General features: G+C 39.5%; 2 protein-coding genes across 2 annotated transcripts; one reads left to right on the top strand and one right to left on the bottom strand.

The window, feature by feature from the left end:
• Positions 1–7,999: 7,999 nt before the first annotated feature.
• On the bottom strand, positions 8,000–8,962 carry LOC113248939 (olfactory receptor-like protein OLF4). Its single transcript, XM_026490526.1, has one exon. It carries the CDS (start codon positions 8,960–8,962, stop codon positions 8,000–8,002), a length of 963 nt encoding a protein of 320 aa, XP_026346311.1.
• Positions 8,963–13,640: 4,678 nt separating this feature from the next.
• Positions 13,641–18,790, top strand: LOC113248938 (olfactory receptor-like protein OLF4; the record flags this gene model as incomplete). Its single annotated transcript, XM_026490525.2, has 2 exons — positions 13,641–13,815; positions 18,159–18,790. Coding segments are annotated over exons 1-2 (807 nt in total), but the record flags the coding sequence as incomplete, so codon positions are not given.
• Between the last annotated feature and the right edge of the window lie 722 nt (positions 18,791–19,512).

Here is a 19,512-nt window from a genome sequence, read left to right as displayed (position 1 = left end):
ATATGACCATCTTAATAGATGCAGAAAAACATTTGAGAAGATTTAAAATTCATTAATGATAAGAAACTCTGAACAAAGTAGGGATAGATGGAATATACCTCAACATAATAAAGGCTATATATGAAAATCTCATAGCTAACTTCATACTCATTGGTGAAAGACTGAGAGCTTTTCCCCTAACATCAGGAACAAGACAAAGGTGCCCACTCTCACCACTTTTATTCAACATAGTACTGGAAGTCCTAGTAATAGCAATCAGACAAGGAGAGGAATAAGGGGCATCCATATTGGAAAAGAAGAAGTTAAACTATCACTATTTGTAGATAACATGATTTGCATAGAAAATCCTAAAGAGTCTTCCAAAGAACCACTAGAATTAATAAATGAATTCAGTAAAGCTTAAGTTACAAAATCAAAACCTAGAAATCAGTAGCATTTCTATACTGTAACAAGTAGCAGAAAGAAAAAAAAATTAAAAACACCATTTTCAATTGCACCAAACAGAATAAAATACTTAGGAATAAATTAAACCAAAGGCCTGTACCCCCAAAACTATAAGACATTGAGGAAAGAAATTGAGGATGACATAAACAAATGGAAACATATACCATGCTCATGGATTGGAGGAATTAATATTGTGAAAATGTCTATATTACCCAAAGCAATCTACAGATTTAATGCAATCCCCATCAAAATTCAATTAGCAGTTTTCACAAAACTAGAACAAAGAACACTAAAATTTGTATGGAAACACAGAAGACCCTGAATAGCCAAAGCAATCCTGAGAAAGAAGAACAGAGCTGGAGTTATCACAACACCAGATTTCAAGATATACTAAAAAATACAACCTATTGAATGGGAGAAGATATGTGCAAATGATATATCTGACAAGGGGTTAATATCTAAAATACTAAAAGAACTCCTACAACCTGACACCAAAAAAGCCAATCAATTGAATTTAAAAATGGGCAGAGGATCTGAATAGACATTTCTCTAAAGAAGACCTACAAATGGCCAAGAGGGACATGAAAAGCTGCTCAACATCACTCATCATCAGGAAATGCAAATCAAAACTGCAATGAGATATCACCTCACACCTGACAGAATGGCTAAAATACAAAAAACAAGAAACAACAAGTGTTGGTGAGGACATGGAGAAAAAGGGCTTTTTTTTTTTCTTGGGCACTGTTGGTGGGAATGCAAGCTAGTTTAGCCACTGTGGAAACCATTATGCAGGTTCTTCAAAAACTTAAAAATAGAACCACTATATGGTCTAACAATTCGATTACTGTTTCCAAAGAAAACAAAAACACTAATTTGAAAAGATAAACACGCCCTTATGTTCATTGCAGCATCATTTACAATAGCCAAGACATGGAAGTAACTTAAGTGTCTATATGAATAGATGAATGGATAAGGAAAATGTGACACACACACACACACACACACACACACACACACTTTGAGTATTTTTCAGCCATCAAAAAGGATGAGATCAGGACATTTGACGCAACATGAATGGACATAGAGGATATTATGCTAAGTGAAATAAGTCACCCTGAGAAAGACAAATACTGTATGATTCCACTCTGAGTGGAATCTAAAGTAATGAATGAACAAAAAGCAGAATCAGACCCATAAATACAAAGAACATAATGATGGTTTCTAGAGAGGAGGAGTGTGCGGGGTTGGGCTGAGTGAGTGAAGGGGAGAGGGTATAGGCTTCCAGTTAAGGAAGGAATAAGTCATGAAAATAAAAGGCACAGCATAAGGAATACAGTCAATGATATTGTAATAGTGATGTATCAGGACACATTTCAAAGCTGTAGTCTCCTTGGGTCTTCCTTCCCTTCTCTATTTTTCTTCAGGTTACATCTTGGGTTCCCCTTTTCACTTTATAATCAGTCATTTTCACTTTGTGTGAATACAAGCTGGTATTTTCTCAGTAATCTTCAGTAATGGTTTGGATTTCTTAAAAAAAATAAGCGGCATATGGTTTCACTCATTTATGGAATATAAGAAGTCAGAAGATTGGTAGGAGAAGAAAGGGAAGAAGGAAGGGGGTAAACAGAAGGAGGAATGAACCATGAGAGACTATGGACTCTGGGAAACAAACTGAGGGCTTCACGGGGGAGGGGGTGGAGGATTGGGATAGGCTGGAGATGGGTAGTGAGGGCACATATTGCATGGAGCACTGGGTGTTATATGCAAGTAATGAATCATGGAACTTTATATCAAAAACTAGGGATGTACTGCATGGTGACTAACATAACATAATAAAAAATTATTATAAAAAATAAGTGCTGTGATGAGCACTAGGCATTATTTGCAGCTAATGAATCGTTGAACATTATACCAAAAACTAATGATGTACTATACATAAGCTAATTGAATTAAAAAAAAATAAGTCAAATCTCATGTAGTTAATATCTATCCTCAGAGTAATGGGATGTGTGCCCATTTGGAATTGTTCTGAAAACTCATTTACAGACTTTTCTCAGGTCACATGAATAATATCAACTTAAAGATTTGACCATTTGACACCCTTTTTATTCCTGATCTGATTCATTTTCCATCAAGTCACATCAACTTTACTAAATTTCTCTGTTTCATCCACAGTATAGATTTCTTGAATTTCAGAACTGCCTCTTACCTATCTTTGAAACTACAGTGCCTAGAACAGTTCTTAGGATGGAGTTTATGCTATTTGTTGCATGAAAAATAGATAAATGAAGTCAGGACCAGAAAATAAAAATGTATTGATTTAATGAAAGCTTTTTTTTAAATAATAATTTTTATTATGTTATGTTGGTCACCATACAGTACATCCCTGGTTTTTGATGTAAAGTTCCATGATTCATTACTTGCGTATAACACCCAGTGCACCATGCAATACATGCCCTCCTTAATACCCATCACCGGCCAAGCTTTTGATCTAAAAAAGAAATTTGGCGTCTTGTTTGTTTGTTTGTTTTTAGTAGGTGTCATGCTTAGGAGTGTACCTGAGCTCTGCTGCTACTCAGAGCTCCCACGCAAGTGCAGTGGCCTCGGTGATGTACACGGTGGTCACGCCCATGCTGAGCCCCTTCAACTACAGCCTGAGGAACAAAGACATAATGGGGACTCTAAATGTATTTTTTAGGGGAAAGCCACAAAAGGGCCATTTTTCAAGAAGTACCTGTGATTGCAGGCTTAATGCCTAAGAACCAGATATCGTGATTTTTAATTTTTTTTTTATTATATTATGTTAGTCACCATACAGTACATTCCTGGTTTCTGCTGTAAAGTTCCATGATTCATTAGTTGCGTATAACACCCAGTGCACCATGCAATACGTGCCCTCCTTACTAATCAGATCATGAAAGAAGAACTTAATCCCTCTGTTTATATCCCAGAGTTTCAATTTTTCTTAAGTTCAACTGCTCTATTGAATTTAAGTAAGTCCCTTTGGATCAAATCCCACGTTGTACTCCCTGCTCAATGGGAGTCTGTTTCTCCCTCTCCCCCTGCCACTCCCCCTGCTCATGCAGTCTCTCTCTCTCAAATAAATAAATAAAATCTTCAAAAGCGTAAATAAGATAAAGACAAATACCATATGATTTCACTCATATGTGGAATTTAAGAAACAAAACAAATGAGTGAAGGAAAAAGAGAGAGAGTGAAAGAGAGAGCGAGAGAAACCAAGATACAGACTCTGAACTATAAAAACACACTGCTGGGGCGCCTGGGTGGCACAGCGGTTAAGCGTCCGCCTTCGGCTCAGGGCGTGATCCCAGCGTTGTGGGATCGAGCCCCACATCAGGCTCCTCCGCTATGAGCCTGCTTCTTCCTCTCCCACTCCCCCTGCTTGTGTTCCCTCTCTCGCTGGCTGTCTCTATCTCTGTCGAATAAATAAATAAAATCTTTAAAAAAATAAAAAATAAAAACACACTGCTGGTTGCCAGAGGGGAGGTGGGCGGGGGATGGATGAAATAGGTGATGGGGATTAAAGAGTACACTCATCATGTTGAGCACTGAGTAATGTATAGAATTGTGAATCACTATATTGTACGCCTGAAACTAATATAACACTGTATGTTAATTATACTGGAATTAAAATTAAAAAATGTAGAAAAAAAGAGTTAATAAAGATGCACCTTAGTAATAAATAAATAAATAAACCCCTTTGTTGAACTTTCTGCTCCTTCTGATAGGCAACAATTTTCCCTTTTGCTATCTTAATCTCCTTAGTTCCAGCTGCAAATCAGAAAAATTTCGTGATTTCCATTTGCCTCATATGTGATGAACTGCACTCATTTCATGAACTAAGGGACATTGGCAACTGAGGCCATTTTTATAATTTTATTGTAGAGGAAATTCTGAGATCACAGTTTTGTTCTCTGTGTCTGCCATTCCTTTTTACATTACTACCTTAAATGCTCTTCCTAATAATATAGACTTTAACCTAGTATTTGTTTTGTAGCAAGTCATGGGGCTTTATGATTGTCATTAGGGTCCTGTTCCCTCATCAGCTCAGCAGCCACAGTCTCCCTGGCACAGAAGAGTAAGGGGAAAATTGCCTATGAAAAACACAATGCAAGTGTAATCTACAGAAAGACAAAGTTGCATAAACCAAGTGAATTATTATGGGCTCCGTATCAAAGAAGACTTGAACTATGATGAAGTAAAATTTTCTATCACACCCTATTTCATTGTGGAAAGTGTGTTTTGATGATGGACATCTACTCATTGAAGTGTGGGATATATGCTGTCCACGTTCAAAGGTTTTCATTAATTGGAGTGAAGAATTTAGTGGCAGATTTTACATTATTTAATTGGAGGATTTTGCTGTTTCTATTTGAAAACTTCCAGTGCTGCCTACGAATATTACTCCTTCCATTGCCCTAAAGTTAATACCTCCCCTTTAAAAGTGTTGTCATAAATGATTTCCTGTGAATGAGTGAACAATAAGTGTATTCAGTCTGGCATTAATTTCTTTACCTTTTTTTATGCTTTAAATCCTCTTTAACCTCATGGTCAAAGGGTGACTCAGACGAGAGCTGGAATTCCTGCCCAGGAATGCTCTGGGAATGGAAACTTTTGACTGAGGGTCCCACAAATTATTCCTGCAAAAGCATACACATCTTTCCAACCTGTACCAGTTACCTGGATGGGAATCTCAATGGTGTCACTTTTTAGTATAGTTATCTGAAATAAATGTGAATAACCAGGCCACTACAAATACTCCTTTCAAGTATCTGAAAAAATGTCAAAAATTAGAAGCAGTAGATTATTCTTAATATTTTCAGTTCCGTTTACATTGATTATTGTATCACTCATCTACTGTTGCATAACAAGCCATGCCAAAATAAAGATATAAGATAACGCTTTTTAAAAAAAATCGCATAACAGTGGGGAAGTCTTCTGGTCTCTGTTGGTCTCCTCATGAGGCTGCTGTCAGCTGTGGGTCAGCTGGAAGTGCTCGGCTAACCTTGGTTGTGTTCTCACATTTGGGGGCTTGCTGGTGGCAGGCTGGTCTAGGTTACCCATCGTTAGAGCAACTGGGCTCTGCTCCACATGTTGTCTCCTCCTACAGCAGGCTAGACTGGACTTGTATGCATGGCAGAGGCAGGGTTACAAGAAAGCACCAGAAACATACCAAAGTCCCTTGAGGCACACTGTCGTTTTCAGCATACACTATTAGCCAAGGCAAATGAAACATGAATTTCAGTCCAGATTCAAAGGTGGATGAATAGACTCCACCTCTCAATGTGAGGAGCTTCACAGTCACCTTGCAGAGCAATGAACTATATGGAAGATCCTGAAGACTCAGCCCTGAAGATCACACTCACCATGATGAGCACTGCTCTCCTCTAAGTTTCTGGAAGGGTTTGAGAATTGTCATTCGTTCTTCTTTAAATGATTAGTAAAATTCACCTGTGAAGCTCTGTGGTCCTGGGCTTTTCCTTGCCGGGAGATTTTTGATATTGATTTAATAGCCTTACTCATTATTGTGTTATTCATATTTTCTATTTCTTCCTAATTTTGTCATGGTAGGTTGAACATTCCTAGGGATTTATCCATTTCTTCTAGGTTTTCCAATTGGCTGGTGTAAAATTGTTCATAGTGGTCTCCTATGATTCTTTGCATTTCTGTGGTATTGGTTGTCAGGTATCATCTTTTGCTGCTGATTTTATTTATCTGCACTTCTTCCCACATACCTTTTCTTATATCTAACTAAAGTTTTGTCAATTTTTCTTAAATATGTACAGTATATTGGAGTTAATAATGCTCTAAAAAATTAATTAGAATTTAGAAATTCTAGTGGGGCATGACTCAGGGTCAGATCTGGAGCACAGGTAGCTGGGTCACACCTATCAGGGTGGGAGAGCTCTCTTCCAACTGAAAAAGCATCGGTTCACATGTGGATGCTAAAATATGGAATTAAATTAAGACAATTCACATTTGATAAAATCATTTTTCTTAAAATAGAAGGTTAACCTACATATAGAAAAGGAGTGAAAAGACATAAATTGGCTCAAGACGGAAGAGCACTACAGCCACACACCTCATGGATCAGCCTTAGAAACACAATGTAGAGATTCACACCTGACCATGGATTCATGAGGAGCCCTGCAGAGATCAGAACAACTCCCTACCCTATAACCTCCTCGATAATAAAGAAGCTACATTAAGCCATTTTATTTTAGGATGCTTTGTATGTAGCAATAGCTAACTGATATAGTAATCAAATTAGGCAGAAATGATATTGTCTGTAATAATCTGATTCTTTTTATTCTGGACCTCTTATCTGATAAGTGAAAGTAGCATTCATGATTACTCTGTTCTTCAAGTTTATCTCACTTGTTATAACTGTGTTAAAAAAATGACTCCACTGAGGTCCCTTAGAGGTAACATGGAGAGGTTGGAAGGACATGCATGTGTGCCCACAACTTGTGGCTCTGAATCACACACCTGGACAGGAATCCAAGCCTCCTGGTGAGTCATCCTGTGGTTATAAGGATGATACATAATTGATGAGACTGATGTTCATTTGCTGCCCCGTTAGAGGTTAGGGAAGCATTTTGAATAGTGGGAGGTATTTCATGTAGAGAAATGGAAGGAATCATATTTGTCTGTAGCACTGGAAAATTTCAACCACAATCCAGAAAATAATTTAATAAAACCACAAATATGCCAACAGTCTTTCATTCTAATGAATACTCCTTACAAACATACCCTGATATTCCATAATCCAATGAGTAGATGAAATGCCTGAGAAAGAAATATTTTGCATAGAAATAAATGTATTATTTAATATTTTGCTTCATCATCGTTAAAGTCAAGTGTGAGTCTAAGGTAATATTATGTTAATCTCTTGTTTTCCATATTTGTCTTTCTGTGTAGATTTCCCTTGGAGACAAGTATTTTGCCAGTGACAATGGGAGGCATGGTGGACACAAACTGTGTAACAAAAGGATCCTAATATGTAGAAAAGTCCCCATGAGCAGCTAGAACCACCAGTACGTCAAAGTCTGCATTCCCAGGATGAGCAGTGAAGGTAGTGAGATACAAAGGAATCATGTTCACAAAATGAAGCACATGGTCTCAGATTTTTCTCTGTCATAAACTTACATAAACAGCTGTGGTGACCAAGAGTAGATTTTCCAAGGAAGTAGTATTCAGTCGAACAAAAGAAAAAATACTCACTATCATATATTTTATTTAAGAAGAAATTACTCTTAGTAGATCCATGTAGTTCTTTGAAATAAGTGAAAATTTCCAAATATTTCACATCCAAGGTTAGCAATAACTGACAGAGTAGGAAAATGACAAAGGGAAAATCTCGCATATCAAAGATATCACAAAGCTTAATAAGTGTGTTATATAAATCATACAGAGAGAACCAAATAAAACAAAAAAGAAATTCCAAGAAAAGTTAGAAGAGGCATGTTCTACTTTCACAATCTGATCAAAGTATCTCAACATTTGGCTCAGGCTTTGGGCCCTGCAATTGTGGTCACTTCTTCAGCCCCAGGACGATTGGCCCTTTCAGAGCTGCCATCCCAGAGAATCTCATCAGAGCCCCCTTTATGTCTTTGTTCCTCAGGCTGTAGATGAAGGGGTTCAGCATGGGCGTGACCACCGTGTACATCACTGAGGCCACTGCACTAGATTGGGAACTCTGGGGAGCAGCAGAGCTAAGGTACACTCCTAGGCTTGTACAATAAAATAAGGAGACAACTGAGAGGTGAGATGCACAGGTAGAAAATGCTTTATACTTGCCCCGAGCTGATGAGATTCCACATATGGAGGAAACTATTTTAGAGTAAGAGTAAATAATCCCAACGAACGTACCACCTCCTAGCAATATAGCTGCAAAACCCATCACCATGTTATTGAGAAAGGTATTAGAACAGGCAAGTTGGATCATCTGATTGAGTTCACAGAAAAAGTGGGGGATGTGGAAGTGTGTACAGAAGGACAGCCGTAACATCATTAAACTTTGTAACAAGGAATTCACGATGTTCATGATCCAGGACACCAGAACCAGCATTGCACAGACCTGGGGGTTCATGATGACCATGTAGTGTAGAGGGTGACAGATGGCCACTAAACGGTCATAGGACATCACAGCCAGGAGAAAGGCATCTAATCCAAGAAAGAGTATGAAAAAGCACATCTGAGTGAGGCAGCCTTCATAGGTTATGACATGGCTCTGAATCTGGATGTTCTGGAGCATACTGGGGACAGTGGTGGAGGTGAAACAGATGTCCACAAAGGACAGGTTGGCCAGGAAGAAGTACATGGGGGTGTGGAGGTGGGAGTCAGAGCTGACAGCCAGGATGATGAGCAGGTTTCCACACACAGTGATCAGGTACATGGAGAGGAAAAGCGCAAATAGGAGGGGCTGTACTTCTGGTTCCTCTGAAAATCCCAGAAGAAGAAATTCTGAAATTCCTGTATAGTTTCCTGGGTCCATGTGGTGGAGGCAGCTGCCAGTACAGGGGAAAATAACATGACTAATTTTCACACAAATGGACATTGCTTACATTGTGGAAATGTTACAATTTGTAGTTTCCAGGCTAGAAACTAACTTTAATATTTTGTGAATGGATCTGGACCCCTTGAGGGGATCCCTACTTTCTCTCTGATTAGCAATCCCCATCCCAAGATCAGATGTACCTCCAAAGGTCAGGTATTTTATGTTTCAGTAAGAAATTATATCATGCATTTGAGGAATACATAGAGTGCTGACGATATTTCCAGCATTTCCTAGTCATGAAGTATAGGTGGTGAAAAACCAAAGTCCCTATAATTGATTCATGGTGACAGGATAGAAACAGATATAAAGATTAAATAATGGACAGATGCTATGAAAAAACAGAAACATGTTAAAGGAGAAACTGGGTGGGGTGTTATGTTGGGTGTGCAGTCCAGATTGGTTAAGAAGGTGACATTTTAACAGAGACCTCAAGGAATAGATGGTGGGAGACAGGAGTTCTTCCTGGCAGAGGGAACAACTGGTGAAAAGGCCTAGAGGAAGCACTTCTGTTAGATAATCAAGGCTCAGAAGGAAGCCAGTATGTTGAGGGGACTGGACAAGAGGGAGAGGAGAGATGGTGGCAGTGAATTTCGTAGAAGCATGTGGCCTCATAGCTGCTTAAATTTCAAGACACAGCAACTTCCTCATCCACACTATGTAACTCTTGCACTTTATGAATCTGGTTGCAATAGCGTCCCATCCATTGTACATCCATCCTTAGTATTACCTGTTTATTGAGTTTGGGCTGTGTATTATAAGGGTCACCTTGGAATAGAGGAGCACATGTATCCCTGCTCTGAGGAATGCTCTCACTCATCAAGGTGCCCTCACACATGTGCGCGCACACACACACACTGTCACATACACAGACCACAGCACACCATGTCCTCCTGGTGTGTGTTACTCTATGTCCTTCTCACCTTCCACCCCATGCCTGCCCCCATGCACTGTTTAGGATATGAATGCATACACATCACATTATCTTTCCCATAAGGAATGTAGAAATATACCCAGAAATTCCTATTCATAGCCTCCTGGGTCACATTATCTTAGGGCTCCATTTTGGAATGGTCACTTTTTGACCTATATGTAAAGAAACATAAATAATTGTGTTCAATATAAACAGAGGGAGAGAAAGAGAGAGAGTGGTAGGTGGAGGGAGGGAGAAATGAGATGGACAGAAAGAGTAAAATGGTCTAATAAGCTCACTTGTCCTGGAGACAGTGAGGAAGGAAAGCCTCCATGCTGCTGGTGGCATCCAACCCTGGTTTTATCCCATTTATACCCATCAAAAATAATAAAGAGCAAAAAAAAGAAGTTGTCTAAAAGACAAAAGTAGTGATGTCTTTATGGTGTGGAATACCTTACAGATTGGACATCACAAGAGAAAAATGAGAAAAGAGAATAAATCAACACATCACAAAATTTGGGCATTTTTATTACCAGATAGCAGACAACAGAAGACTTGTTTTCCTGTGCCTATTTCATATTTATTTGACCAGTTAGTTTTTGTTTGGTGTGATAGAGAATGAGGTGAGTTCCTTTATCACTTTTCTTATGTGACATCTTTTTTTGTTTGTTATTCGTAGGCTTTGGGTTTTAGTCACTTTCTTCACAAGTCCTGATGAGCACAACTGCTAATGGTTCTGTTCCTTGTCCAACATACAAAGACCTCCCCGGACTCTGTAAAATCCTACACACCCCATGGCAACCTATCCTCTAACTCTGAATACTCTTCGTGTGACTTATCCAAGGACATTATCTTGTACTCACATTTATCTCACTGCTCTCTTGTCTGTCACTCTGACATAAGGACCAAAGGAGCAAGGACTTCACCTGCGCTGTTCATCTTTTTCTTTATGGGTGTGGATGTATATGCACTTATATGGAAACAAGAAAATGAGACATCATGAAACACAGAGAATGACAAAGGAGATAAAACCAGGTTAAAGAGAGCAGTTTCAGTACAACCGTATTCAACAACTTTGAAGGGAGTTTAGAGAACGAAATAGGAAACAGGATCTACAGGAGCAAGAATTCCACAAAATCAATATGGACAAATGATAAAATGCCCCAAGACCTTGAGATAATAAAGTATTACATATAAAGTTCTTAGAAATTTCTGGCACTAGCAGATGCTTTTTTATATTTGTCAAATGAATCAGGAATTAGGTCTCATTATATATGGACACTTAATACATGACAAAGCTGCATTTCAATTTAGTTGGAAAAGACTGGATTGTTGGTGGAAGTTGGCGCAAACAGCTTTCTACGTGGAAGGAAGTGCAGTGGCTCCTGGTCTCACACATCTCACAAAAATCAGAAAGAGTAAACCCTCAGTGTAAGAGTAACCATTCCACTTTAGATGCACATCCAGAAAACTACATATAAAATCCACAGATGAGAAAACCATCATAATTAAGACAAAAAACTCAGAAGTAAGAAGATAGAAATATTTAACTAAATTAAATTTAAAACTATTTTATGGTAAAAATATCTATCTAAAAGTCAATAAAACTGTGATTACAACAATTTTTTGAAATGTTAATAATTATAAATAGACATATAATATGTGGATATATTATATATGACCTGTATAAGGTACTCCTGAGTCAAAAGGAGTGGGTGGGGAGGGGGGGAAACTAGAAAAAAAGATTGTGCCAGAAAATAAAGAGTACTTGCAATATGTGTAGGTGTCTTTGTATACATTCGAACTGAAAGTGTGTGAATGTGTATGTGTGTATAGCACAGAATAGTTTTAAAAGAAATGAAGACTTTTGAAAGAAATGGTAATGGTGAAAATGCACTTAGGTGAAGCAGAGTGGCTCAAAACAACCGTCTGAAATGAAATTGAAGGAGGATCTAAAACCAACTTCTGAATGAAAAGATTTAAAAGAGGTGGGTGGGGATATGGGGTAACTGGGTGATGGGCATTAAGGAGGACACGTGATGTGATGAGCACTGGGTGTTGTACGTAGCTGATGAATCACTGAACTCTACGTCTGAAACTAACGATACACTATATGTTAGCTAATTGAATTTACATAAAATAAGTATAAAAATAAAAGAGTAATAATTTAGTGAACTCGACATGGGCCCAAATCTACATTAGATTGCCAAGGACTTGGAAATAAAATATGAAAAAGTCCTTTAATATGGAGAGAAAGCGATATCTAAAGTTTTAGTTTCATCTCACATAAAGAGATGTGGGACAAGTGTGCGTATGGAGGGTAAAGGAGATCCTTGGTCAAACGAAAGAAGAATCCCTTCAAAGTGATGGCATTTTATTTTACAAATAGATCCGATTAGAAAAGGCCACAAGAGGGGCGCCTCAGTGGCGCAGTTGTTAAGCGTCTGCCTTGGGCTCAGGGCATGATCCTGGCGTTCTGGGATCGAGCCCCACATCAGGCTCCTCTGCTAGGAGCCTGCTTCTTCCTCTCCCACTCCCCCTGCTTGTGTTCCCTCTCTCGCTGGCTGTCTCTCTCTGTTAAATAAATAAAATATTTAAAAAAAAAGAAAAGAAAAGACCACAAGAAACAATAAGGACTACAGAGACATGAACACTAGTTGGAAATGTGTAAAATGGGTGATTTGTGAACAGTAAGTATGCAGAAGGACATTCACGTTCATGTTTTGAAAAGCTGGTATTCACAAGTGAAGAATATTAAGGTGACAGATGAATTTTTTCAGAAAAAAAAAAACCTAGAAAAAGCAGTGGAGTGAATACATTATGATTAAATCACAGACTTTACCACACAAAATTTATACACTCTCATGCATTCTGCACAAATATGTCTACACATACATAAAAAAGCCAAATGACAAGTAGCTAAATTGGTGAAATAAACAACAATTCTTTGCTCGAAATAATGTAACAAAAAACAGGAATAAAACTACTCTGACCCCACTATGCAAATACCAAGGACTCCCACAGATAATTTTCAACAAAGAAAATGAGTGGCTAGCTAACCCAGACCATGTTCAGGCTCACAGGTAATGAGGTAATTGTAAAGGAAGCTCATTAGCATACTCTTTTTCACATAATCCATGTAAAACATTACATTTGAATACTCGAGAGAGAGGAGGTACTGTGATATGTAGGTTTCATGTACTGCTCTTGCGAGGATGCACCTCGGAGAAATCTTTCATCTGGGTTTCCTCCTCAGTATGGAAATGTAGTCTAATATGTCCCATCTTAAAAGACAAAACACATACACTCACTTCACTGTATATCCCTCCACAGTTCATACTTGACTTTTCTATTCTGGTTAACTGCAAAGATCTGGTCTCATGTCTTACTTCTATGCTTCCCATCCCCTGTCTAATTGGGTTTCTATGATTATCATTTAGTAGTTAAGTTTGGACCTTGCATTTCTGAGTTCAATAAACACTTCTATTTTCAGCATCAGAAATATGTAAATGAATCCATCAATACATTTCTAAATCAAGCCAGCAAACAGCCACAGCAAACTCTCAGGTCTGGGCTGGGCTGGACTGGCCCTCAGGTGACCTCAGCTAAATGCGCTTGACTTCCATTCTCTTGACCTTCTCCTGCCCTGTTCCTACTGGGCAGTAAAACTCATCTAGATAGGGTCTCAGAGAGGAAGGTCTCGACATGGACATCAAAATACCTGTCTGGTTGGTCGATGATGGAGGACGGAGCTCATCTCCAGACAAAAGAGCAGGAATGAGTCAGACTCCAGTGCCCCATCCAGACTCAGGACTGCACAAGAGACGACCGGATCTTGTCCAGCCTGAGGTTGCCTGTGCTGCGGGACTGCAACAGAGGAGTATTTACAGCTGGTTCAGTCTGCTCATTAGCATCATTTCCCTCTGTTCCTCCCGCCTGTAGGCACATGATTTCCCTGTGGGACACTAGTGTGGACAGAATGGGGAGTTTTCCTGTTGAATTTTTGTTGCTAGGAGACTGGGTGATAAGCTAGGTGAAGTCAGTTTTTCTTACTCTTTTTCTATAACTTCTTCTGTCTTTCAGAGATCTAAACTCCCAGCCCCTTATCTCACTCCTGAATGAATGTTTTCTCCTGTTTGAGACTGAGGAATTGGTCCTGACTAGATCCCTTGGGTCCTTCAAAGCATTGACTTGTGGATGATACCCCTGATATGTCTAGAAATTTACTTTTCCTTTTTTCAACAAAGAGGATAAGTTTGTTCCTTTAATATAAAACCCTGCACACTACACTCCTTGGCTTCATGACAATTTTGCCAAAACTATTAGGAATTTCACACTTTTTTTTGCTATTTTTTTTTTTAATTTTTTAAAAAATTATCTAATTCCAGAATATAAAATTGTAGAAATAACAACAATTAGACATGCAATAAGATGGCAGTAAGTGGAATTTCACACTTCTACCACAAGTTCAGAGCTTTGGTTTAAAATGTCATTATAAAAGTTTTGGAAATTGTAAGATATATACTGAGATATTTTATGCACTATAATCTGAGTTTAGCACCTTATAGGAGTTGCCTTTTTTAAAATTTTTATGAAAGTCCATTCTGTGAGGAAGCACTAGTGTGAACTCCATTCCCTGTGGAGACAGGAGGCTTGAAGAATTTAATAAGATCCTCAAAATTATCATTGCAGAAAGAGATGAGTGCTGATTGTAGTCTCTCCGAATGTTCCCAGGTTTCAATCTCTGTGCCAGTGGTCCCAAGCAGAGGTGGTTCTTTGCCCCTGGGCATACTGGCAATGTCTGAGGGACGCTGCTAAACACCTCCACTGAGCAGGACAGCTCCCAACACAGATAATGACCCTGCCTCAAAGGTCATATTGAGAGTGTGAGAAAATGTACTCTAGACCAGCACTTCTCTAACTTCAAAGTGCATGTGAATCACTCAGGATTCTAGCTCCGATGCAGATTCTGCTTTAGCAGGTGCTGGTGGGCCCAGGAGTTCAGCGTTTCTAATAAGCTCCTGAGTGACATCCATCCTGCAGGTCGTGGTCCTCATAGAATGTCTTTAGCAAAAAATAAATAAGGCAATCTAGATAAGATTTTAAGTTCAGCCCATGGTGCCTTAAAAGGTCTAACTAGATATCTTATACTTACCAAATGTTTTCTAAATGAAGGACTAAATGTCAACTTTTAACCTGTATTAAAAACACAAAACTCCTAATTGATTTGTCAAAACATTATGAATCCAAGGATTGTTATATCCATGCTTTTGTAGCAAAGGAACACACTCTTGCTTGTTGAAGAAGAAAGAGCAAATTTCTAGAGCTGTCAGGAGTTGTGCACCCACCACAAGTCAATGTTTTGGAGACCAAGGGGGATGGTCAAAAGAGGTTCCTCAGTCTTTGGGAAAAAATCTTTCACTCAGGCCTATGGAACGTTTCCATGTTAGAGCTCTAGAAACCCAGCAAGTTCAGGGAGGAGTAATAAACATTGGATGTGCCTGAATTCTAACCTGGTCTCCTGGGAACAGAGAATCTACAGGAAAAAATTCTGTTCTGTCCAGATAAGTTCCCTTGGGGAGATGTGCTCAGGGGCTGGAGTAATAATGGGAAACATGTCTAATGAGCAGGTATTGGGAACAGATACAGCAAACATAAGGAGCTATAAATATCTCATCTGCTGCAGCCCCTGGGAATGTTCAACCTTGATCTGGAGGAGACGTGGTTTTTGCATTTGGATTCCTAAGTCTGGCTGGATGACCCATGTTTCACTCCTTCCTTCTGTCCTGTCTGGGAACAGAGCTTCAGTCTCCACCATCAGCCATCCAGGGAGATAGACAGGAAGTGAATGATCCCTAATAGACCAGTGGGCGACTCCAAGCAGAGAGCAGCAGGTGTATGGAGACTCCAAGCCTGGAGACTGGGGTCTCAAGAGTGAAACTACAACTCAGGTTCAGTGTTTGTGACATGGATGTGGGCAAGGCGGTGTGAGTGTGAAGCTGGTGGGTTGGTCAGGGGAGGTAAGACAATGTTGGAAGCTATGGAATTTGGGGTTCAGTCTTCAGTGAAGAGTCCCAGGGCAGAAGTGAAGGTAGGGAGTTGGAGAGTAACTTAAATGCAATACAGAAAGAACTCCCTGGGTAAATGTGAATATTGGCTACAGGGCGCCCGCCATCCTGTGGTAGGTGTAGAGATGACAAGGGATTGAAATAAGGGGGTGGAACTGGGGACCCAGAGGTTGGGAAGCGATGGGGGCATTGGAGAGAAGAGAAAACTTAGCCAAATCTTATCACCAGTGATAAGCGCTCATTAATAGGAGGGAACTAGGCTGAGCTTTTTCCATATATTCACAAAACCCGTCAGCCACCTTAGGGGGATGGACAAGTCTAGCCCTACTATTTGGGGGATGATAGTAACATTTGGAAGAGTTTAGTTGGCACTCCGAGTTCAAATAGCAAATATGTGCAGATCCAAAATTCAAAACCTGACTTTTTATTATGAAAGTTTCACATTTTATATCATTTAGAAAAGTTCTTTTAGCAAACCATCATTTAACATCCCCCACTTTTGTTGTACCGTGTGTATTTTGTCTTGCAAACTGTGGTATCATCCCTTTGCTTGTTCTTCTGAAGGAATATTCAGTCAGTCAGATGTCTTGATAACATAAAGACATTCGTACTTTTTCTTTTGGATAAATTGCCTTTTGCTGCTTTATTATTCTGGGCATCAAGGTGCTGTAACTGGGGTTGGAGTGTTGCCAGAACCGATGACATTTGCTCCTCCTCACCATCTCTGGGGGCCCCCAGAGCTTATTAGATCTTTGTCCCCACTTTTCTTCCTCAAAGTTGTTGGAACTGATTTTTTATGCTTCTTTGAATACTGGACACAAAATGATCCTATCAAAATGGAGACCCATGATCACATGCTCACAGACATCTCTCCCGGAATTTGGATGCAGTTTTACATTTTGAGGGGAAAGACAATCTGGTATCTGCAGTTTGCCTTGTGCCTATGTTTGCTTAATTATTGTGGTGGAGGTGAGAATAGCCTGGTAGTGATTTTTAAAATAAACAGACAAATGTAAAGCAGAATGGCAAAGGGGAGTGGAAGATACAGGCTTCCAGTTAAGGAATGAATGAGTCATGGGAATAAAAGGCACAGCATGGGGAATAGCAGTGATATTGTCATAGCGTTGTGTGGTGACAGATGGCAGCTCCACAGGTGGTGAGCATGGCGTTATGTTTAAACTGTTGTACACCCAAAACTAACATAACATTCTGCATCAGCAACACTTGAGTTTTAAAAATTAACTAATGAATTATTGAATATTAAATAAAAAATTAATGATGTACTATACCTTGGCTAACTGAATTTAAATGAAAAAATTTTAAAAAAAGAAATGGTAATTCACAAATGAGTTAAGGAGAAAAACATTAAAAATTAAAATAAAAACTCTCAAGTCTTTTTCAGAGCCTTGCACTGGTTGTGCCCCTCTGATGGGCACACATTTCCCCAAATGACCTTGTGTCTCCTGCTGTCTCCTCCTTGAGGCCTTTGTGTAAATGTGTGTAGCCTACCCCAGAACCCAGTAAAAAACAACCTCCATGTACTCTTCCCTTTTACCAGCTTTTTCTTCAGAGCACCTGTCACCTTCTGATATTCTCTGATCTTTTATGTGCTTATCTTCTCCATAACTGAATGTGCAGACACTCGTTTCCTGACACCTATACTCTTCTCCTGGAGGTTAGTCAGTACTCAAGTTTATTCCTCAAAGGTGTGACAGGATTTCTACTTAAAGATATGAGTATTTTGGGAAAAGGCCAACTGTGGGATGTGTATTCCTATTCAGAGCAAGCATGGGGAGTCCAGAGAAGGAACACATTCCATATACAAACAATGGATATTGACTTTTTGAACATAAAATAAAAATTGTAGAATTTCAAAGATATTTGTAACGTTCATTATTGAGAAAATTAGTCATGTTACTTTTGTTCCCTGGTGGTCTTCTCCACCATATGGAAACAGGAAATGATACACAGATTTCCAAATTTCTTCTTCTTGGCTTCTCAGGGGAACCAGAGCTGCAGCCCCTCCTATTTGGGCTTTTCCTCTCCATGTACCTGATCACTGTGTTTGGAAACCTGCTCCTCATCCTGGCCGTCAGCTCTGACTCCCACCTCCACACCCCCATGTACTTCTTCCTGGCCAACCTGTCCTTTGCAGACATCTGCTTCACCACCACCACCGTCCCCAAGATGCTGTGGAACATCCAGGTTCAGAGCAAACTGATCACTTATGAAGACTGCCTAAGCCAGATGTTTTTTTTCATACTCTTTGAAGGATTAGATGTCTTTCTCCTGACTGTGATATCTTTTGACCGCTTGGCCATCTGTCACCCCCTGCACTACACAGTCATCATGAACCCCCGGCTCTGTGGACTGCTGGTTCTGGTGTCCTGGATCACGAGCATCCTGAATTCCTTGTTAGAAAGCTTACTGGTGTTGCAGCTGTCCTTTTGTACACACTTCCACATCCCCCACTTTTTCTGTGAACTCCATCAGATGATCCAACTTGCCTATTCTGATACCTTTCTTAATGACACAGTGATGTATGTTTCGGTTGTGCTACTGGCCTGCTGTCCTCTCTCTGGGATCCTTTATTCATACTCTAAGATTATTTCTTCCATATATAGGATCTCATCAGCTCAGGGCAAGTATAAAGCATTTTCCACCTGTGCATCTCACCTCTCGGTTGTCTCCTTATTTTATTGTACGAGCCTAGGAGTGTACCTTAGCTCTGCTGCTACCCAGAGCTCCCACACAAGTGCAGTGGCCTCGGGAATGTACACGGTGGTCACCCCCATGCTGAACCCCTTCATCTACAGCTTGAGGAACAGAGACATAAAGGGGGCTCTGATGAGATTCTCTGGGATGGCAGCTCTGAAAGGGTCAATTGTCCAGGGTTAAAGAAGTGAGCATGATTGCAGGGCCCAAAGCCGCCTGAGCCAAATGTTGAGATTCCTTCATCAGATTGTGGAGCTGGAGTATGCCTCTTCTAACGTTTTTCCTGAATTTTCTATTTTTTTTTAATTTCGACCTCTCCTACAATGTATATAACTCAATTTATTAAGCTTTGTGATACTTCTGATACTGAAGAGATTTTCCCTTTGTCATTTCCCTACTCTCTCAATGTTATTCCTAACCCTGGGTGTGAAATATTTTGACATTCTTGCTTATTTCAAAGAACTACATGGACCTACTAAGAATAATTTCTTCTCAAATAAAATATATCATAGTGAGTATTTTATGTTTAGTTTGACTGAATACTACTCCTATGAGAATCTACTCTTGGCCACCACAGCTGTTTATGTGAGTTTATAACAGAAAATCTGAGACCATGTGCTTCACTCTGTGAACATCATTCCTTTGTATCTCACTACCTTCCCTGCTCTTCCTGAGAATGCAGACTTTGATGTTCTGGTGGTTCTAGCTGATCATGGGGATTTTTCTACACATTAGGATCCTTCTGTTACACAGCTTGTGTCCACCATGCCTCCGATTGTCACTGGCAAAAAACG

Source organism: Ursus arctos, unplaced genomic scaffold (assembly GCF_023065955.2).
Source record: "Ursus arctos isolate Adak ecotype North America unplaced genomic scaffold, UrsArc2.0 scaffold_14, whole genome shotgun sequence".
NCBI lineage: Eukaryota > Metazoa > Chordata > Mammalia > Carnivora > Ursidae > Ursus > Ursus arctos.
The sequence above is the reverse complement of the archived record's forward strand: the minus strand, read 5'-3'. Positions and strand labels throughout refer to the sequence as shown.

Excerpts from the sequence above, each read along its gene's own strand:
- LOC113248939 (XM_026490526.1), bottom strand. The coding sequence starts at position 8,962 with ATGGACCCAGGAAACTATACAGGAATTTCAGAATTTCTTCTTCTGGGA.